The sequence below is a fragment of the Rhinolophus hipposideros genome (assembly GCF_964194185.1).
Source record: "Rhinolophus hipposideros genome assembly, chromosome: 9".
NCBI lineage: Eukaryota > Metazoa > Chordata > Mammalia > Chiroptera > Rhinolophidae > Rhinolophus > Rhinolophus hipposideros.
In genome coordinates, this window is record NC_138055.1 from 84,721,306 (window position 1) to 84,744,756 (window position 23,451).

At 39.7% G+C, this 23,451-nt stretch overlaps 1 protein-coding gene across 1 annotated transcript in view; it reads left to right on the top strand.

The window, feature by feature from the left end:
- Positions 1-23,451, top strand: part of PLEKHG7 (pleckstrin homology and RhoGEF domain containing G7) — a gene marked incomplete at its 5' end in the record, with an annotated part of 63,006 nt that overhangs the window by 29,569 nt on the left and 9,986 nt on the right. Inside the window, 7 exons of the mRNA XM_081058993.1 lie at positions 517-660; positions 5,373-5,468; positions 6,032-6,133; positions 9,992-10,105; positions 15,115-15,289; positions 18,320-18,435; positions 18,796-18,889. Of these exons, the coding sequence (XP_080915119.1) occupies positions 517-660; positions 5,373-5,468; positions 6,032-6,133; positions 9,992-10,105; positions 15,115-15,289; positions 18,320-18,435; positions 18,796-18,889 (841 nt within the window). The remainder of the gene's footprint in view (positions 1-516; positions 661-5,372; positions 5,469-6,031; positions 6,134-9,991; positions 10,106-15,114; positions 15,290-18,319; positions 18,436-18,795; positions 18,890-23,451) is intronic.

Sequence of the window (23,451 nt, forward strand, 5' to 3'; positions counted from 1 at the left end):
CCTTGTACAAATGTTGACAGTTGTTCCTCTTCTTTACCTCAGGGATTCAGTTTCTTTATTTGAAAAATAAATTGGTTTTGATAAGATGATTTTTAAAGGTCTCTCTAAATTTTAAAACTCTCATTTTATGATCCGTTAGAGGTTCATTTCAACAAGCTTTGCCTGGGGAACCTGGATCAGACTTCCCATTTCTGGGTTCACGCTTCTTTGAGGTCATTTTGCAATCAACTGTAAAAGGTTCATGAAATTCTCAAGCATAATACAAAACATTGATTCGAATTCCTTTCCATTTAAACTAAAAATGACAAATGTCATGCATCCCAAGGCCACGCAGAGAGAACTGAGGTTTGGGCAGCTCCAGGAGCCCCTACCAGAAAGTATGCCCGCCGGGGGCCTGCAGCAGGAAACCATGATTTCAGGAATGTTTGTTTTTGCTGTACGCCAAGTGAAAGCAATTGGTGAACAGGTCCACCCATCAAGGTAGAAATTCTGTGTTCTCTCTTTTCTCCCAAGCAGGATAAGACCTGGAATGAAGTCATGGAAACACATCAAAAACTTCTTACTGATCAATTAGACTTGAGAAAGCAGCAAGAGGCCTTGTGGGAACTTTTCACGAGTGAATGCACTTATTTCTTGGACCATTTATTAGTTCTTAAGATGGTAAGGCTGGGCTTAACTTTTTTGTTTTGTTTTAATACCTTATTGTGTATAGTTTGCCCTTGACACCCCTTCCAGGACTTTTTCTTTTTAAGATTTTTATTAAAAAAAATATGCTGAGCTTAATTTTTGTCGTAGATGGAAAATATTCATTTGATTTGTTTTCCTCTTCCATGCTGAAAAAAGAAAGTTAGGGGGTTGGAGTTCCTCACTTTCAGGAGATCTTAAGAAAATTTTATCTACTGTTATCTGCTACGTGGTTGTTTCTTCATTTTTTTTCTTAAATATAGCCTCTCAAGATTGGATGAGATCCCCATCTGAGGTCTCAGTCTCTTCTGCCTCTTCTCACCCTGTGTTTACACCCTCCTGGAGTTAGCAAGTTTGCAACCACCCCCAAGGCACCATTCCATGCTCATCACCTTCCTGTGTTTTAACTCTTGCTCCCTTCATAAGCAGTGTCAGGCAGAAGCTTTTTATCAGCAGAGCAGAGCCAGTTACAGGTTTCCAGGCAGCCATCCACATGTAATGCAGTGGGGTTGTCTTACACGGCTTATTCCTGATGCCTGCCATATAAATGGTGCCCCTAAGGCTGTGTAGTGCTGCAGCCCCGATCTGGTGAGGCTCTCAGCAGAGACTTCCTCACAGGTGAACCACAGGGCAAGGGATGGCAAGGGAGCAACTGCCTCCCAAGACCACAGGGAAGGAAGAGCTGCATTGTTCCCAAAGTTACCTTTGCCCACAAGCACTTTTGAATCCTGGCCTCTCTTACACAGGAAAAAGCCCCGTGTTGGGAGACCTGAATTCAAGTCCTGCATCTGCCTCTGACGTGCCACGTGACCTTAGAAAAGTCCAGTCCTCTATTTCCTAAACCAGGGGTTGACACATATTTTTTGTAAAAGCCCAAGCAGTAAATATTTTAGACTTTACAGGCTATGTGGTCTTTAATACAACTACTCAGCTCTTCCACTGCAGTGCGAAAGAAGCCATGGAAAATTTATAAAGGAACACGCATAGCTGTATTACAATAAAACATAATTTACGGAAACAGGTAGCAAGCCTGATTTATCCCATAGGCTATCGTTTGACAACTCCTGTCCTAAGTTATAAAAGAGGGATGACAATACCATCTCTGGCTGTCTCATAAAATCTGAGCATTGTAATGATCAGATTAGTTTTCTTTGAAACCTATCAAGTGACATACAAATGACAGTTATTATTTTCTGTAAGTAATATTTATTGTCAAGGCACAAAGTATTTTACCAGCAAAATTTAAACCACAAAGACACTCTGAGAAAATGGAAACTCAGAAAGTATATCATTAGGATACAGAAAACTAGCTTAAATAATAAAGAATTTTATTGGCCCAGGTGACTATAAAGCCCAGAGTTAGGAGACATTTCAAGTTTGGTTTGATAAAGGGGCTCAATACCAAGGACAACTTGTTTTCCATCTCTCATTCCTTCCTTCCATGTTATTGACCTCACCTTCTGGCTGCCTTCTGCTGTAGTCATGGAATGGCTGCTGTCCTTGAGCTCATGGAAGGAGAGAGAAAGAGAAAGAGACAGAGAGAGGGAGAGAGGATCTCTTTTCAGTATTCATAACAAAAGTCTTAAATATGATTCTGATTGCACTGGCTTCCGTCACATACCCACTTCTGAACCAACTACTGGGATAAGGAAAGAATGTGCTAATTGGCTCAATGCAATCAAGGCTCACTCCTGGGAGTAAGGTGGGCTTGCCACATAGCACATCAAGGCCTGGGGAAGAGGGGATACCCGGCGAAAACCAGGATGGTGCTAGGGAGCATTGAGGCTGGGTGGTACCCAATAGCTGTTCAATGCAGAGCACAAACCCCCTGAGTTGCTATATTACCACCCTGCCCTAATAAATAACAGATCTTTCTGTCCCACTTCAGCTGCACAAGTTTTTCAAATTAGCATTTTCTGCTTAAAATAAAATAAAATAGACCAATTTGTGTTTGTTTCCTAATGTCCTAGTGTTTTTAGAGTATACATATTTCTCCCTTTACACAATCAATATGAATTTCCCAAACTTGCTTATAAATTGGAATTCACAATGAGTAAATTCAAATAGTAAAATATACTGAAAATATAAAATATACTGAAGGACTCTATATTTTTTAACAATGAAAAAATTTTCAGTAAAGCAAAGAATCTTATAGCTTCTTTTTTAGAAAAAAAGAAAAAGACTTTTTCCCCCTAAATTCTCCCAATTGATCTGTAGTAAAGACTTCTGTATCTTATAATTCTATGTCTTAAATGCTTGGTTATTGACAGATTCCCAAACAACCGTATAGTATTCGATATGGATTTGGGGAAGCACTAAGTCTGTGGTTCTCAAAGTGTGCTCCCTAGACCCACAGCATCAGAATCACTGTGGACTTGTTAGAAATGCAAATTCTCAGACCCCAGCAGAGACCTGTTGAATTAGAAACCCTGAGAGCTCAGTAATCTCTGGTTTAACAGGACCTTTATGTGATTCTGAAGCAAGAGGAGAACCATTCACTGCACAAATTAAGTAATACGGAAATGGGAATTGGAAAGTTGGCAATCTAAAGTGCAGTCTTTTCACATCTAAAATTCTTGAGATAATTGTTCCACTTAAATGCTTCAGATTTACGCAAAGTATTCTGATTTCAATAAACTGATTTCTCTTTCGTTTATAGGATGAGGGGATGATTATCGGTGAGGATTGTGGTTCTTTCTTCACTTACTCTAGAGTAGTTCTCCTGCTGTATGAAAGCATCAAATCAAGTAATAACAACACAAAGATGCCCTTAATGTTTTCATTAATATTCATTGCCTTTATCCAAATCTAAACATCTTACCTGTTATCAGATTCTAACTCGTGATTTCTCTGAAAGTAAAAGACATTTGGATCTTTTTTTTTTCCTTAAATTTATTGGGGTGACAATTGTTAGTAAATTTACATAGATTTCAGGTGTACAATTCTGTATTACATCATCTATAAATCCCATTGTGTGTTCACCACCCAGAGTCAGTTCTCCTTCCATCACCATATATTTGATCCCCCTTACTCTCACCACCCACCCCCCACCCCCTTACCCTCTGGTAACCACTAAATTATTGTCTGTGTCTGTGAGTTTTTCTTTCTCATTTCTTTGTCTTGTTCTTTTGTTGTTTTTGGTTTATATACCATATATCAGTGAAATCATAGGGTTCTCTGCTTTTTCTGTCTGACTTATTTCACTTAGCATTATACTCTCAAGATCCATCCATGTTGTCACAAATGCTCCTATATCATCTTTCCTTAACGCCGAATAGTATTCCATTGTGTATATGTACCACAACTTCTTTATCCATTCATCTATCGAAGGACATTTTGGTTGTTTCCATGTCTTGGCCACCGTAAACAAAGCTGCAATGAACATTGGAGTACACGTGTCTTTATAGAGAAATGTTTTCAGATTTTTTGGGTAGATACCCAGGAGAGTGATTGCTGGGTCATATGGTAATTCTATTCGTAATTTCTTGAGGAACCTCCACACTGCCTTCCATAGCGGCTGCACCAGTCTGCATTCCCACCAACAGTGTATGAGGGTTCCTTTTTCTCTACAGCCTCTCCAACACTTGTTACTATTTGTCTTGTTGATGAAAGCCATTCTGACTGGGGTGAGGTGATATCTCATTGTGGTTTTCATTTGCATTTCTCTGATGATTAGCGATGTTGAGCATTTTTTCATATGTCTATTTGCCATTTGTATGTCCTCTTTGGAGAAACGTCTCTTCAGGTCCTCTGTCCATTTTTCAATTGGGTTGTTTGTTTTTTTGTTGTTGAGCTTCATGAGTTCCTTGTATATTTTGGATATTAGCCCCTTATCAGAGGCACTGTTTGCAAAAATCTTCTCCCATTCAGTTGGTTGCCTCATTATTTTGTCAATAGTTTCTTTTGCTGTGCAGAAGCTTTTCAGTTTCATATAATCCCATTCATTTGAAAACAGACACATAGACCAATGGAATAGAATTGAGAACCCAGAAATAAAACCACATAAATATGGACAGATAATTTTTGACAAAGAAGCTAAAAACATACAATGGAGGAAAGACAACCTCTTCAATAAATGGCACTGGCAGAATTGGATAGCCATGTGCAAAAAAATGAAACTGGACTGCTATCTGTCACCATGTACAAAAATTAATTCAAAATGGATCAAAGACTTAAGCATAAGACCTGACACAATAAACTGCATTGAAGAAAACATAGGTACTAAACTTAGGGACCTTGGGTTCAAAGAGCATTTTATGAATTTGATTCCAAAGGCAATGGACATTTGGATCTTTTGCAGAGAAAAAAACTAAAGGAAACGTCAGCATGAATGTTGTTTTGATCTCGTGAGTGCTATTGGCAAGAAGAGAACCTGTGAAATTTCTTTGACCCCGGAAAGCAGAGAAAGCCCATTTAAATGGATTATGTTCAGCAGGAATGTTGTTAGGGTACATACAAGGAACAATAACTTCATACAGAAGAGCACATTTCCCATATGTTCTATGGACTTTAAATGTCATTGTTTGTATTTAGAAAAATTCTTAAACCTTGAAAACACTAATTTCTAAACTGTTTTGTAAAGTTACACTCAGGAGATTTATGCTTTATGTTCTTGTGAAGGGCAAGTTTCAAAATCTAAAAACAGAAAGTAATGTGCATTTATTTTGCATTTGTTATTTTTTTTAAAGATTTTCATGAATACACTAAAATATCTACAAGCGCATGAATATCTCCTGGATGTGGATTTATGGAGACTGTTTGCAAACCTGGAGGAGTTAAGTCAGGTGAGCCAAAATAGGAAGATGCTAGTAGACATGTTTTAAAATTCACCAGAGGATCATGAAAATCATACTTGTTCTAGTTCTGTGGCTTGTATTCCATACTGGAATATGGAATATGGTTTATTCAGCCATATAAATTTATGGTCAGGAGGTTGGCTTCATCAGAAAGAAACCTAAACATTCATTGACATTTTCCAATAGATTGCAGATATCAGCCTTCAGTAACATTTTTCATTTTTCCTTGGCTGTTTAAGAAAGTAAACATATTCCTAAGATCTCCATCATCTTTGTAAATGTTTATTCTCAAATGAAGGTCCTTTCCTCACATATATTATAAATAAATATCTTTCCTCTAAAATGTAAGGAGAGATTCAAAAGGAGTTTATTCATTAAAAAAAATCTTATGAGAAAATATATATTGGAAAAAAACAATAAATCTGAATTTTGCCAGGATATAAATTGAAAATGGCAAACATCTATCAGAATGATATTTGAAGTTCATCAAATATTGATCCCTTCCCCCTGAGTGTGTGCCTACTCTTGCTTTCTTTCTCTCTGGCCCCTAGACGAGCTTTCATTTTGTGACCAGTCTCTTTGCCATCATCAAAGACTACATTGATGCTTCTGAGACTTCACCATCCATGGATTTCATTTCTGTGCTCACAAAGGTAAAAATCCTTCTGGGATATCTCAGTTTCATGCAATAATTTCACCCACCTCCCAGGATAGTTGTCAATATCTCCTTGGTTTTCTGTTTTTGTTGTCCCTGGGGAAGTTCCACTAGCACCCTCCCACAAAGGAACCATCCCTTCCTGCACTAATCAGTGCTTTCAAAAATAACTTGCCGATTCTGTTTTCCCATTGTCACCTCTCCTGTGTGGGTTTTATTAACACAGAAATCTGCACACATGGAACAGGCATTTTCCAAGTCTGTTTTTTAAATGACTTCAATTTAAAGCAATATTCATGGCAATAGTTTGTGTAGGCTAATTACATGGTTCAGTTGTTCTTCTAACAGAAGTGCCAGTCTGTCAGAAAGGAACAAAATAAACCTTCAAATCCATCAACATCTTTAATAGGACTTTTGTGTATGAAAGAAGAAGAAGAGAAAAACCTGAAGCGCTGGTTTGATAAATGCTATTTATTTCTTGATTAGATATTTGGGCCTCCTCCTTACTCTTTTTGCCTGAGCTCTTTAATCCAGTCCCTAAGTATTCTCATTTAGCAAGATTGGAATTTTACAATCCATTTAAAAAACATAAATTGAGATTTATTGAGCACTTACTAAATGCTTATGTGTGGGGCTGATACCCTGTACCCAATAAATCTGCAAAACTAGACACACTGCTACTCATGGGGAGTTTCCAGTCTAGTGGGCAAGAAATAAATTCAATCATAACAGTAATAATTATATAATCAAGTTGAGATCAATGCTGAGGAACATAGATATTATGAAGGAAATATTCTAGGTTGGGCAGATTGTGAGGTAGTTACAGATTGGAAGTTCTTCCTGCGGCAAAGATGTTTGAGGTAAGATATGAAGGAGGAGGTGTAAAGAAAACAAGGTATAAAGTAGGGAGATTTTTTTAGTGAACTTTGAAAACATTTGAATAAGAAAACTAGAAGGGAGATTTTTTTCGTGAACTTTAAAAACAGATTTGAAAAATAAGAGAAAGAATGAAAAGTGTTGGGAAATAGCTAAAATTTTGGACTCTCTAGCCAGAAAATCTTTATTTTTAGTTTTAAGTAAGTAGTCTGGAGAAATACCAACTTCTCATCAAAACACATAAGTTGTCTTCATCTGCTCAGGCTGCTATAACAAAACATTACAGGCGGGGTGGCTTATAAACAACCAAAATTTATTTCCCACAGTTCTGGAGGGTGAAAGTCTGAGATCAGTGTTCCAGAATGGTTAAGGGAGGGTCCCCTTCTGGTCACAGACTTTTCATTGCATCCTTCACGTGGTGGAAGGGGCGACAGAGGTCTCTGGAGCCTCATTATAAGGACATTAATCTCACTCATGAGGGTGCCACCTTCACGAGCTGATCGTCTCCTGAAGGCTCCACCTCCTAAGGCTCCACCATCACATTGGGGGGTTAGGATTCAACATCTGAATTTGAAGGTGACACAAACATTCACACCACAGGGTAACGCACTAAAAGCCCACTTAAGCATGGGATACTAACAGACTGTATAGTAAAGGTCTATGATATAACCCACATATGCATGCTTCATATTATGCTACAGGTGTGCAAAGATGGGGTATTCAAGTTTTTCCTACATTTCAAAGGTTCTTTATCAGTCAGTTGTAGCAGAGTGACATTCCCCAGGTATCACTGGCTTGGTTCATGTCTCACTTACACTGTACCTTACTTTGGTACTGCCCTCACTCTGGGACCCATGCTGAGGCAGCAGCCACCGCCTGGAACATTACCCGTCACCATGGCAAGACATAAGAGACTGGGGCAGAGCACTCATGGACTCCAAGTTTCTGCCTAAAGTCACACACGGCACGTCTGTTCCCATTTCATCAGCCAAGGAGAGTCACATGGGCAAGCTTAACTTCCAGGGAGTGGGTACATAACATCCTTCCCAGGAAGGGGAAATAGATGGACAGGACACAGCCTCACAAGAAGCTCACCAGCTAGAAGATTGGAACATTTTGTTATTCACACATGAGCCATGTGAGCAAGTCCCTGAGAAAGACACTGAGGCTTGGAGAGGTTAGTTAACATGGGCAAAATCACATAGCTACTGGGTTATAGAACCGGATTTCTAGGCCTGACCATATACAGTCTTAACAGTTGTCTCCTAGTGATGATATTTCTCAAGTGTCCTGTGAAAAGACCTTCTCTGTATCTCCAAGCTATCAACAACCCTCCACTCCTTCAAAAATAAATTCACATCATTGTCTTTCAAATTACTTCTTGCTGGAGCCAAAACTTGGTATTTTCCCCCATAGTGTTTTCTCCTCTGTCTTATAAGAAAATATTTTTCTAGTTTTTGTTGTCTCTGCCTTTATCACTGTCACTTCCTTTGGTGGCTTTTAGACTGCATCCGCTTTCTCTACTCACTGTAGTTCTAACTTTACCGAAAGATGCGTCTTCCTTCTCTCATTCCACCACATGATGTCACTATTGGAAACGCCTTAATGGGACCCGCCACTCATTCTGTTAATCAAGAAACCTGTCAAGGAGCACATTGGCTTAGGGAGCTGGGAGGCACTGCACTGGAGAGAATGTCTGCCAGTAAGGAGACAGAGTATTGATGCAGAGAAAAGAATAACTCATTGCCAACAAAGACACCTGACTGAGATGGTGTGATGTTTGATCATTTTATATGTGAATATACTGGGGGTGCCAAAAAACTGTACACAAGTGGATACTTCGGTCAGTGTTGCTCAAGCAGTAGTTCGCCGTAATCAGAAGTGTCTGGACGCTGATGGTAACCACTCAGATCACCTCTTGTAATTGCAGAAGTCATATGTGACTTGTATTCATCTTTTGATATTGGTATATACTGAGTATTACAATTTTAATTGTTCTTTTTTTCTTTTTAAAATGTATATACATTTTTTGGCAACCTCTGTATACATATAAATTGTTCATTTGCTTCATTCTAAAATAAATTTTAGATCACTTACAAATGTGTGGTCATTAGAGCAAGTCTAAGACATTAAGTAGAAATTATGAAGAAAAGGGAAGATAAGTGTTAGGTTGGGTAAGATTGCTAAATAAAATGCATGCTGCTAAACACAGTACATTTATTAAAGGTGTCCCAATTTTGACTCTACAGTTTTAGTAGCCAGCAGGTGAATTAAGTTTATGGATATTTTTGAGGAAGATTTGATGAAAAGTTAAATGCTGTTACTTTAATCGCTTACTACCATGTTTCCCCAAAAATAAGACCTAGCCGGACCATCAGCTCTAATGTGTCTTTTGGAGCAAAAATTAGTATAAGACCAGGTCTTATATTATATTATATCATATTAAATAAGACCCGGTATTATACTATATGTATTATATTATATTATATTATATTATATTATTATATTAAAGACCAGGTCTTATAGAAAAATAAGACCAGGTCTTATATTAATTTTTGCTCAAAAGACACACTAGAGCTGATGGTCCAGCTAGGTCTTATTTTCGGGGAAACACGGTACCAACACAAGCACAGTATCTACCAACATATGCATTGGAATCAAACACATCATTTATTATCAGGTACCATGTAGGGACTGTAGGTCCCAACAAAGCATAAAGAGAAGCAAGGGGTGAATTAAATCAAGATGTTCTAACTAGAATTTACGTATGAAGAAAAAAGATCATTTATTGAGAAGTTAACTGTTTACTATGGAAATACCATTTTTTTAAAGAATGTTTATTGTAAAGATAAGCCTGTTTGATAATGGTGACTCCTTCAGTTTTCCCTGTTCTACTTCATGATAAAAGAAGAGAAAGAGAAAGTCTGTCTGTGTTCTCCTTGCTTCTGCTGATTCTTCATCTGCTCTTCTCCTCTTGCAGTATTTCCGAGGGAGCCTTTGTCAGAGCCACCAGACCTACTGCCTAAATTACTCAGCCGCTGTCTTCTATCTTGAGAGCCTGAGGCAGAGAGAGGACTTTGGAATTTATTTAAAAGTAAAGTACCATTTTTTCCTTTTATATTTTTCCTGAGACGCTTTGGGTGTAACAGGTACTAGGAATTATTACACGCAAATTAAATGGGAAAGAAGAAAAATAATCAGTAATATATTTAACTAGGAGTCTGCTCTCCTCATGAATGCATCTTCCACTGCACATGTAAGACTTTACAATTTTGCACCCCTGGAAACGTATCATCCTCCTGACATATCATGCCCCTCCTGACATTTTGGCTGAGGTTTAAAATTGTTTTATTTGTTCTTTGGTTTGTTTGTGGAAGAAACTGGTACATTGTAAGGAAAAAACTAGACTAAGAACCGAGGCTTCGTTTGTGATTAGAAGTTTGGCTCTTAGAGGATTTGGTCGCAGCAAGATCCTGTTGCACAAAACCATTGAACACCATTTACATTGTATCCTGTGTGAATGGCTCACCCTAGAGTACGTCATAGAGTACCGTGTAAATGTTGCCCCTGGAGCTGTCAGACATGGCGGCCATGGGTCCCAAAGCTTTCGAACAAGGCATTTTTGCTAAGAACCCTTAGCATTTGCTAAGAAGCTGACATGGATAGAATTTTCCTTGACTTCCCTACTTCCTTTGACCCCTCTTTTGACATTTCTTTGTCTTAACTGTACTCTTCAGTATTATACCAGAGCACTTTTGTATGATGCAGAGAAAATTGTTCAAACCTTTCCAGAAAACTAGCTCTTCCCTGCAGCTGCAAAAAAAAAAAAAAAAAAAAAAAAACCCTGGCAGAGCATAACCTCAGAGGCGTGGGAGGAAAGGCTCCCATAGTTCCCAATGGTAGTTGTGAGTCAGTGCACCTATGGCCCAGATGTGCCAGGAAGCCTGGGTGTGGCGTGGATGAGAAAGGAGGAATGAAACTAGGGGAGAAACTTGGCCTTATTTTTCAGCTTTAAACTTTCAGTGTTTTCTTTGCTACTCAAACTGGAAACTGAAAGCTCATTAGATTTCCAAAGGTATGAATAATCCTGTTACAAAAGTTTTCCCTGAAAGCTGATGGATTAGACTCCCAGCCAGGACCCCAAACTGGGGAGAATCCAGGTCCGTTTCTCTCCCTTCCAAGCTAGGGCAGAGATGAATTTAACAAGACTCAGCCACCGTTTTCAAACAACTATGGAAAATCTTATATCGACTGTGACATAGAAGAGTGGTTTACATTTATATGTGAAATATGTATGGCCAAAGATACTTAGGGAAAAGGAAGAGAGGACGCAATGTTGTAATGATCACACACAATACTTTTATAATGCATAGTGCTTTGCCAAGCACTTACTCAAACATCTCTTTTAATCCCTAGCACAAAATTATGATGTTGACTACATTGTCCTCATGTGTTCTGGAGGCTCAGACAGGTTATATGACATTTGCAAGGTCACATGGCCAATAGGTAGCAAAGAGGAACCTGGATAAAAGTCTTCAGGCAAAAATAACCCAATGCTCTTTACACTGGAACTATTTCCAGCTCCTCAGAGCTGTTTCCCACTGCCTGGGAACTGTTAGCATCATGAAACAAAGGTGAGGGATCAGGGAGAGACTGAAGGAATTGAAGGTGAATCTGCCTTCCACAGCATTATAGTACAGAACCAAATCATCATCATAGATAATTTATAAAAATAATAATATAATAGATAAAAATGTAATGGTTATAATAATTCTCACAACATAAAATACAATAATTATAACATATAATAAATAATAAAAGTGACTGGTTCTCAAGCCCTTGCTACTGCCAGGCACTGCATTGTATGCTGGTCCTCCATGATCTCTTTGTCTACACAATAACCCTGTGGGATTTGGTATTATCCCCCATTTTTGAAGAGCTTAGATAAAGTAGGCAACTTGGTGAAAGATACGGTTGTTCAGGGGCAGGGCAGGATTCGGATTCAGACCTGTGTGAAGCTGACGTTCATTCCCCTATTATGCTCTGATATAAACAACATTGTTGGAGAACTTAAGTTTGTGTGGTGTTATGGGCTGCCTGAAATCGGGCTATGAATGCGCTGCGATGAGTTTACTCTCTGCACCATCTGGGACTGGGTTTTGTAAATGTCTGTATCTTGTGTGGTGCACCTTGATGGGAGTAGAATTCTCCCTGCTCTTTCAGAGACAGGTAAAATGATGCAGAGAGAGAGACTGAAACTTTGTACCCAGTCTCTTTGTGGGGTTCAATGAACCCCACACTAAGGGGGGGGGGTAGAGTCACTAAGAACTCTACCTACAATGCACTGTTCTGGACACGTTGTATGAATTATCTCATTAAAACCACTCACCAACCTGCTGCCATACTTACTCTTGTTAACTGCATTTCCCAGATGAGGTTTAGAGAGCTTCAGTAAATTCCCCAAGATTCCCAGAATGTGGGCTGCTTCAGCCCAATGTTGCATCCCACCAAGACAGATTTATGAGAAGAACATTTTTACATGAGCCCCTGAATTCCTTTCACTGTTCCCCTAAACACATGGGATATTTACTATAAATCAAAAGCAGCCTCCATGGATCTAGACCCACCCATTAAAAGAAGGCTTTTATGTCCAGTCTTTCTTGACAGAGATGTTCTGTTTCCCCCCAATGGACCTGAACACTAAAGCCAACAGAGAGATGAAACAAAAACTTATAGCTACTTTTAGAATCAATGAATATCTTTTTCCTCTCTTCTGAGGCCTTCCGAAACTTTAAAAGCTTCCTGTATCTTGGCCTGGATCTTTGTCTCAATTATTTACCCTGGATGTTTCTTGCCTGATTGATGTCTGGGGTAAATTGGTTGTTCTCACATTTACCCCGGACACCAGTAGATGCTGGCAGCCAGAGCTCTTTTCTACAGCATGGAAATTTGGGGCAGTGGAGCCACAGGTGTGTGTTTTGAGGGAATACCTAAATGCTGCTGAGAAGTCAGTTACGGAGCTCCCAGACACTTGAGCTGGAATGCTGATGTCAGTGAGTGAGTCAGCATGGAAATCAACCACAAAGACCACAGACTAGGGTCTCTCCATACCTCATCTTTCCACTCATTGCCCCTCCCCGCCTCTCTACATCTGCAGTCTCTGCTTCCTTCTCCATCCCTTCCAACCTAATGAACTGGATGAGAACTTGGAGATAATCTACCAGTAGTACCTTCCACCAAGAGGAATCTGAAGTACGGAGAAGGGAAGGGGATGGCTCCTAGAGCTGCATCCACCATGTACTCCTATGCTCACTTTCATGACCTGCCTTCTGTATGTAGGGAAGTAGAAAAGATCATGTCCAACAGCATTCCTATGAGGAAGAGCCCTGGGTGTTTTCAGAAGAAATACTTTGATAAAGTTCCTAGTGGGGGAGGGTGAAAACCACAAGGACATGGTCCAGCTAGGAAAAACAAATGCAAATTGCTAAGCATGAGGCTAGAAGAGAAGTAGGGAGGAGTTAGAGGGAGGAAGAGGGAGAAAAAGCTTTTTTCAAAGAAGAGAATGGAGACTAGACTTCAGGAGGAGAGCACACAATAGAGTGTACAGATGCTATATTGTATAGTTGTACACCTCAAATTTTATAATGTTATTAACCAATGTTACCCTCCAATACATTTAATAATAATAAAAAGTAATTGAAAAGGAAGAGAATGGAGCCATAAAAGGAGAGGTGCTGTGGATGGGCTGTGTACATAACGTCCCCCACACCCAAAATTTTCAATAAAACAAATATATATTCATAAAACATTTGGCACAAGTGTGATTACAATGGAAACCAACATAGGAAACCAACCAAGGGGCTAAGTTTGGCATTTAGCCCATGCTGTTCAGGGAAGAAACAGTGTGTGTGCAAGCAGAGAAGAGAAGAGAAGAAAAGACAAGACAAGACAAGACAAGACAAGACAAGACAAGACAAGACAAGACAAGACAAGACAAGAGAAAGAAGAAGAGGAAGAGAACACATCATTTAATACTTCTTGATGTACATGTGTGAATAGTAGCCAGAGACCTGTCTCCCTGAGTCATGTGTCACCTGCACAAAATCCAGGGATTCTCAGGTTCTAGACAATATCAAATTCAAAGAAATAGTCCAGTAGATGAAACAAATTTTTGAACTATTCTCATGTTTACTTGTGTTTCTCAAATACCATTTATGGAAATCCAATGTATACCCCATAGCAATACTTACTGGAATTCATTTCCTGTCTTTCCCAGTGCTTGTACACCTTGCAACTGCCTATTTGTCCAAACTATCCTCGTTGAAAATTGTCTGTCTTTATCCTTGTCCTCTCCTCTCTCTGCTCTATAGAAAGTGGATCAATTTAGCCTCTTCAACTTTTATTTTCACTTTCTTACATTACTCTGATTCCCTCCAACAAAGCAGAGTCAAGGATTGGATTCAACAAGCAAAAATTCTCTTAACTGTACCATAAGGATGGCAACAGAGATGGCAAAACCAGAAATCTCCCCTGAGGGCCAGGGAGAAGAAACCAATGAGCAAACCAAACTCTTAAGTGAGAAGGCTAAACAAGGCTGGAACACATGTATTAACACATCTTATCACTGCCACTGATGGAACATGCATTCTCTAGCGCATTTAACAAATTTTAAACTTTTCCTGTGATTCTAAATCTTGAAAATTTTCCCCTTTTAGGAGGATTGAGTGGTGGTATTACAGGTGATGCTGACTGCTGCTTTATCCCATTACTGGGAAGGCAAGACACCTGAAAAAAATATTTTCTCTCATTTCTTTCATTGGCAAGTAACAATTTTAGTCAGTAATATTCAATAATACTTCTTAGCTACATCTAAGAACCCCATTTCAGACCCTGAATTTGGCATTGGTAGATAGATGCTTGCTAAAGACAGTTTAATGTGAAATTTTCAAAATCAAAGTCTAGTCTGTGGCTTATAAACTTTCCCAGCAAGCTCACAATTGTGTCATATCATTATTGAGTAAAATCTCTAAGTTTCTTATGTCCAGGCTTCTCAGGGCCTTGGTAGAAGTGACATTCTGATATGTCTGCTTTTGTCTTCCCCAGTGGTGTGAGCAAAATGAAAAGTGCAGACGCCTTCACCTGCCTGAGCTGCTAGTGGCCCCACTACACAGGCTGACTCGATATCCCTTGTTGCTGAAGAATATCTGGAAAAGGAGTACAGACTCTACTGAGAAAATCATGATCTACTCCATGAAAGAAAAGGTGGAAAAGTCAATCCGTAAGTCCCTGAGATAAGTAACCCAGAGCTCCAAGGGAAGATTACACAAAGAGGTGGGTGGCCCTCTGGCTCCTGGGAACCATCTGGGCTTCCATCCTAGAAGGTAATTCCGTTGACATTGATGTCTGGGAAATGTGGATTTGAGTTTGAGTGCATTGTAAATCACAAAACAATGGGTTCCAGTCACATCCTGGTGAAACCTATGAAAACTCTACCACCAAGTGTATGCAGGACGTGGCTGCCTCCAAGGTTTTCAGATGTGAGTTCAGGCAGGAAAAGTTCTACTTCCCAGATGATTGAAGGCACTTTGTTTTTAACATCCATACTGAGCCCAAACACAAAGCAAATGGGAATAAACATCATGGGAAGTCTTTCCGGAGGATAAATTCCTATTCATCACTTTTTTAGGTCATTGAAATCCAGGGTCAATCTAAAAATAATGCCAACTGCAATCTTTAGAACTGATATTTGGGAATGGGAACAGAACAAGCCCTATGATGACTTAAGTTTATTTGGTAGCTCTATATAATTAAATTAAAATAAAGAGGTACATGATATATGTCCATAAACCAGGCTTTCATGAGTATGCCAAAAGGGAAGAATTCAAATTTATAATTATCAGCTGTACAGATATGATACATTGTTCTTTTGCAAGTTTAAAAGAAAAATGAGAGTCAAGATGGCAGAGTAAATAAACACTATGCCTGCCTCCTTCCATGAACACATTAAAATTACAACTAAATTTTAGAATAATCAACCTGGACCATCTGAAATCTAGCCAAACAGAAGTCCTATAACTAAAAATATAAAGAAGCCACATTGAGACTAGTAGGAGGAGTGGAGATGAAGAACAGGCCCCAAACCTCCCTGTGGTGGTTGGAAATCAGGAGGGATATCTCGGTCTCAGAAGCTCCTCCTAGCTCCCCTCATTGGCCTCCCCAGCCAGAAAGAGGAGCCCCCACAACATCTGGGTGTGAAAAACAGTGGGGATTCTGACCATTCCAGTGGGACAGAAGATGGAAGGAAACCCAGGTATCCTCTTAAACAGCCCAAGCACAGACTCATTCACTCACAGGCACTCACCTTGGGTTCCAGCGGAGGGGGAAGGATGGTGACTTGGTGGACCTTGGAGACATATGGGGGGCAGACTGAGGTGTGTGGCTTCGGTGAGAGGACTGGAGGACAGTTGGAATTTTCCCAGTGATGGGCCCTTCTCCCATGTAGTCGGCAGACAGGCACCATCTTTTCTATGTTGAACCTGCCCCCACAGGCCAAATCTGACTCTGATTGGCCTGGTGAGCTCTGCTGCTCTGCCCTGCTGACTCAGCTGGAACCCCTCTCCACTCAACTCACACACCACCTGAGGCACTTTCTCTGAGAGCAGCCAGCCCAACCCACATTACACTCTTGGAAAACTACTGGAGTCCACAGTCTCCAGGCAGGGGGTGACTGGGCTTCGTGTGCTCTGAGACTTTTGCTAAGTTGCTCCAGGCTCAGTACTGGCACCAAACCAGAGTCTACATTAACCTAATGACCACAACTCTTCCCACTCTAGTGACCCCCTGAGACCCTGCCTCACCCAAATTGCATACCGCGTGAGGCTTTATCAGTGGCTGCACCATAAGGGTCTAGCAGGTGGCAGCAGACCTCAGGCTGCTCTGCCTTTTTGCAGAGCTACCCCAGGCCTGGTACTGGTAACAGCTGTCCTCAGTTCACAGCGTGCCCTCTCCCATGTGCCTCCAGGGTTAGCATGGGCAGCAAATAACTGGATCATTTTGAAGTTCCTACCAAGGTAGCCCCGACAGTCACAGGCAGTGGCTGACCTGGGCCTGCACCAGAGCCCCTCCCAAGAAACCCCAGAATTAGATGCTGGCTCCAAATTATAGCAGAGCACCACCCAATTAGCCCCGCAAGCGGCATACCCAAAGGGTAGTCTCCACAGGCACCAAAGAAATATAGTCAATTATATTGTGATCGCATAGTATGGTGTCAGATGGTTGCTGGACTTATCATGGTGATCAGTTCTTTAGGTATGTAAATGTTGAATAACTATGGCGTGCCCCTGAAACTACTATAATATTGTATATTTATATACTATAATATAGCTATATTTTTAATAAAAATCTTAAGAGAAAAAGAAATGATAAAGAAGAAAAAAAGTAAAATGACCATTCATTCAGTTGGGAGTTTCTTTTCTCTTTTTAAATTTTTTGTTCAAATTCTAAAATGACCCAAAGAACTAAAATTAAGCTTATCAAGTGAATAAGACAAAAATTCAATTAAAAACAGACTTTTAAAAAGTTTTAAAGTAATTTTGAAAATTATTACTCATTTTGAAAAGCTTGTAAGGAAGATAATAGCATCTCATCTGGAGATTTCTCAATAAAATATGGATTTTCATTGTTGGGGGAAGAGATCCCTGTGGCCTTCCTTTAAGTCTTTGAGCTTAAAGATGGTAAATTCTCAAGGATTCCTCTAACTATGTAATTCTATGGGTCTATGACTTGCCCTCCATGTTCCCAGAAATCATTAAAAAACCTCAATAGCGATATGTTATCAGAAAATGCTGGAAAATTAATACAGACCTTCAGAACAGAAAATAAGTTTTTATCCCAAAAGAACTAATTATCCCTATCATGAAGGGAATGTACGTTTTATGGTTAGTACAAAAAATATGTTTGTCCTTCTTGGTGTAATTTTCTTTTCTTCTTATAGTTACAGGCTATGTAGTGTAGGGAATAAGAGAAAGCTACCAAGGACTATATTGATACTATTTAAATAAAAATGCACAATACACTTCCAACTTGCTGAATTAAATTATTTACGCTTCATTTTTCTCTGCAAGAGGCTGATTTGAAATTAGTGAGTTTTTGTAAGACATTTAAACTGCAAGCAATATGTTAAATGAACATAAAATATGGTTTGACTCCAGGGGTAGTTTCTCTAAATGACTACTGTGCATCTTGGTTGAAATTTATGCTGTAATGTCACCTGAATTTACCAATAAATTGAATGTATCTTGTCTTTCAGGGAATCTTGAAGGAAAAGTGAAGTGGCTTGATAATTTCCAAAAGTTTAGACATCTACAGGAGATTGTAGTGTGGCCTCCTCTTTGGGATAGAGATAAAAGGTTTTTCATTCCAGAGGTACAAAAAGGATCAATTAAGACTTATGTCCTTTTCCAGAAGTTTGGCATTCAGGTGGAAATACACTAATCTTCCAAAGTCTCCAGCTGTCTGCTTGGAAAAAAAAAAAAAATCTAGTTTTATGAGCGAAAAGTAAAGCCTTCTTCCATGTGGCATGGTATATGGGGAGGCTGACATCATCACGGCATTGTTTGGGTGGTCTTTCCGAGAGGTTTACCCATACTTCCCCATTCCCAAGTCCACCTACTGGCGTTTCTAAATATCTTGACCTTGATAGGCAGAATGCATTACCCCAGCTTCTGAAACACGTTCTCTTCCAATCACTAACAACTTCTCTGATTTTCTCCCTTGTTTTGCAAGTGCCTGAAACATGTTTTTAAAGAACACATGGCAGAAAACATCCTGTCACCAACCAACAGACACCTTCTCTATGAGGGAAAATTAACTCTTGCAGGTAAGTAACTGCTTCCTTTAAAAACTCCACATCTTTGCTACCTTGTAATTGTCCAATTGTTGCTAATGGAAGGGTGGGGAAAAATTGTATTTGCCTGTGGATAAGGTAATGGAAGATGTGAATCAGAGACCATCCTAAGGAGTCAGGCAGATTCTGGCTTGATCAAAGATTTCACAACATAACTAGATACATGCCCTCTCTTTTCTCTCTGTAAAATGGGATAACTATATCTATCTCACAAAATTGTTGTTAAAATGAAATAATATACCCAAAGAGCTTAGCTCGAGGTCTGGAACATAATGAGCAGTCCATGTCAGCTGTTGTCGTCATTTTACTCCTCCAGCGAGCTGGGCAAGCGTCCTATCAGTGTTACCTGAGAGCCAGTTACGTAACACGTGTCATGCTAAGTGGGTATATTACTGGACGATAGAGAATCATTATTCTGTATAACCCTTTCCCTCTAGTTGGGAAGCTCTGCTGTTATACGCAGAACTGCAGGATGAGTTCAGAAAAGAAGGTACGGTCTGTGAAGCTGGAGTACCCAGGAAAGGCTTTCTGTGGTCCATGGGACTTGCGGTGGGCTTGGAGGAATAAGAAGATGGAGGTCAGTGGAAGGAAGGTGGGCAGACATCCCAGAAAAAGAGCGTATCAGGAGAAAAGTCTGGGAGGCAGAAGCCACCTGAGAGAATAGGCTCTGGTAGATTGGTTAGGGGGCGTGGCCCTGGCCGCTGGCTGCCAGGAGACTTCCCTGCTCAGCCTCCTCGGGCCTGAGGAGGTAATCTTGGGCCACTTACAGCCATCTCCCATTTGTTGTGAGGATTAAATGAGCTAAAGGCTGTACAAGCAGTTGAAAAACAATGGTTGGCACAAAATCTGTGCTCAATAAATATGAGTAGAAAGGGCTGCCTGATGAAATTAGATTTGCACCCTTTCATTTGTTCATGTCTGCACAAAATCTTGATTGGGCACCTATTTTGTGTGAAGCCCTGTGAGGTGTGAGGTTGCCTGTTTATGGGAGTGTGAGATCTGCTGGGGAGTGCCAGGCAGAAACTCCTTATTTGATACACATTTGTTGAGAATCTGCTCTGCTTTCCATGTAGCATTACACATCAGTTGGGGACACACTCCACTTGGCAACTGCCAGCTAGAAAAGATACACATACCCAGCATTTTACATCAAAGCGCTTTTCCATGCATTTTCTCTTTGCAGTGAATTATGCAGAGAAGCTACATTTAATCCCATGTTATAGGTGAGAAATCTGAGGCTCAGGGAGCTTCTGTAATATGCTCAAGGAGAACACAAGCCAGGCTGTCTCAGCCTTGGGCTTCCAGAATCGCAGTAACTGCTTTGGAAGCCAGAGGGACACAGCCAGGAAATCTTTCTTCATTGCACTTTTAAGCCCATCATTGGTTGCTTTTAAGCCAGCAACCAGTGATGGGCTTAAAAGTGCACTGAAAAAAGATTCATTAGAAGTAATGCACAAAATACAGTAGAGGAGGAGACCAACACAGAGACCAGAAGCTCCACAGTGAAGCTGGGTGAGGTGAGAAGAGCCTGGGCCTGTTTCTCAATGATTCTTAACCTGTACACCACCCGCCTCCCCTTTCATTTGAAAAGATAACAATTTTACATTCTCTTTGATGTTATTTACAATTTCAAAAATAATTATACATTGTGACAAAACCAAATCAAACTAATGAAGCAAAACACAGCTCTGGGCTCAAACACATGCCTTTCCTCCAAAATTGGCTTCCACCTGGAAATATCAGAGATTTTGATTCACCCCTTCCCTTTATCTGTCAACTGTCCAGCACTGTGAGCTACACTGGTCTGTCTTAAAATGTTAGAAATGGGCATGGATAGAAAAGGATAAATGTGAAAGTTCTTTGAAAGGCAAAAATAGGAGGATTTTATGATTGACAAAATGGTTAAAGAGGAAATGAGTCAATGTCTTCAAGTGTTCCAATCCAGGTGCCTGAAAGGTTGGTTGACCACACTAAGGGTGGTGGAAAGAGTGGGTCAGAGAGTCAATTTTAGGGTTCAGGTGTGGGTATGATCAGAAGTCACATGGGTGTTGGATGAACATGACAATGACCATCTCTCGGTGAAAAGCCATGTCAGATGTGCATTCACACGTCACATAGCATGGGGGTGCTTGTCATGGAAGCATGAGTGGGAGACTGGCCTAAGAAGGAGTCCATAGACCAAATTTTCAGAAAAAAGTTTCTTGTGGAGTTACATGTGGTAGGATGGGATGAGCCACAGAAAGGTCACTAACACCAGGCCCATGGTTCCTCAAATTCCATCAGAGAGGGGGCACCATATAGGACTATAGAGGCAAATTTAAAGTCACTGGAACTTTGACTCAGAGTTGGCATGGAGGTGTGGTGGGGTGGGGGTAATATTGTTAGAAGAAAGAGGACATCGTTTTAAATGGAAAAATCATTGCACCAAGAATAGGGATCCAGCACCAATTGTAGACTTTGGAAAAATTGTTTAAATTCCCTTCATCTCTTCTGTAGATGTTGTTGATGGTGATGATGGTAGTGATGATGATGACGATGATGATGATACCTAACATATATATATATACACTTTGTTTCAAAATTTCTTCCAGCTTTAAAAACTGTACTATTGTAAACAAAAACGTGTATTTTCTCATTCCCAGAAAGTACAAGTTTTCATAACTTCTGGAGCACCACCAACTTTGCACTTAGCTGAGTGGAATTGCAGATCCACAGTGTTCATTGGTTAAGTCTAATAAAATCATTCAGTTAAAGTTTCTCACTGGACTGTAATAGCTTCAAACTCCTGGGAGAATAAACGCGAACAGCGTGACTTTATGCTTTCAACCTTCTTCCATAGTCATCTTCTTTCAGATGATCATATCTACTTTTTAGTACTATCAGTTCCTGAATGTATCTTATTTCAAATCTTGCTGGCATGTTTAGTATGTGTCCACTCTCCTAGAATTAAAGCTCCTTGAAGGCGGAGATTCTGTCTTACTCAGTGATGCTCACTCTCTGTTGACTGCTTGATGGGACAGGGCTTCACTAAATGATAGCTAAAATTATCAGTATTTTCTATAATAAAATCGAAGACCCAGAAGGTGCTCCTTGCCCGTTTGTTAAAACAAAAGACTTAAAATTAGCAGGAGAGAACAAAACTATTTCATTTTGACCATGATCATCCCCCTGATGTATTATGAGTGGCAGCAGTTGGGGAAAACATTTAACAGGTCCCGAAGGTCTATCATTGTGCGAATATCCCATGCTTAGTGCCGTGTGTGTGTTAGGATATTGGTTCAGCCATTAGAGACAGAGAGAGAGAACAATCGCTTAAAAGGACAGGAGTTTATTTTTCTCTCATGTAAAATGCTGAGCTCTGTGACAGCTCTTCTCCATGGAGTGAGTAGAGGCCCAGGTTTCTTCTGCCTTTTAGTTCTGCCATCCCTGGGGTGTTGCTTTCTTCCTTGAGGCCCAAAATGAGTCACCAGTGTGTCTAGCTCTTGGGAAGGAGAAAAGGAAACAGGAGAGCAAAGCCCTGCTGTTTCAGGATATGAATCAGAAGTTGCACACTTCTGCCTATATTCCATTGGTCAGAATTTAGTCACTTGGTCATATTTAGCGACAAGGAAAGCTGGGAGATGTAGTATTTATTTGTAGTGAACATGTACATACTAAAACTCAGAAATGTCATTAGTACAAAAGAAGGGATGAATGGTTTTTGAGGGACAATTAACAGGTTTTGCACACTTGAGATTTGCAAAAAAAAGTTTCTAGTATTGATGGAATACAGTTTTTATAAAAAAAAAAAATTCAAGGACAATTCAAGATGGAATAGTATACCTAATTTCTCTTCTATGCAAATACAGAAAGAATCTTTCCTCTAAACTTAAAGAAAAGGAGAAAATAGACATGAACCCTAAATATTTTATCTATTAAGTTCACTTTAGCCACCTACTTTTCGGAGGTCAAAGTATACAAGAAAGAACTTGTAGAATAATATAAATAAATAAAATATATAGAATAAAAATATATATATATATATTTACTGAGTTTTCTTATATTTATTTTAATCACCTGTCACATTCTCCTCTGAACAGACTGCCTTTTCCTCTGAAATCATTTAAATTTAACCACTTCTTCTAGCTTCTAAGGGATAAAGTTAGAGAGGGCAATACCTTATTCTGATATTTGATTTCTCTTCTACTACTAAACCCTTTGTAGAGAAAAGTAGAAAAGCCTATTTGCCTTAAGTGACTATCAAAAGTAGTATCAACAATGTAAATGTAAAGCTACATTAAGAATATTTAACCATTATGAACACACTATAAAACTTGAGAAACGAGTAGTTTTAATCACTGTCATCATCAGCTTTGACCACCATAACAAAATACCACAGACTTGGTGGCTTAAACAACAAAATTTATATCTCGCAGTTCTGAATGCCGAGAGTCCAAGATCAAGTTTCTCGCCAGTTTGATTTCTGGTGAGAGTTCTCTTGCAGGTGGTCTCCTTCTCAGTGTGCACACAGTGCTGTCTCTGGGATGTCTCCTCTT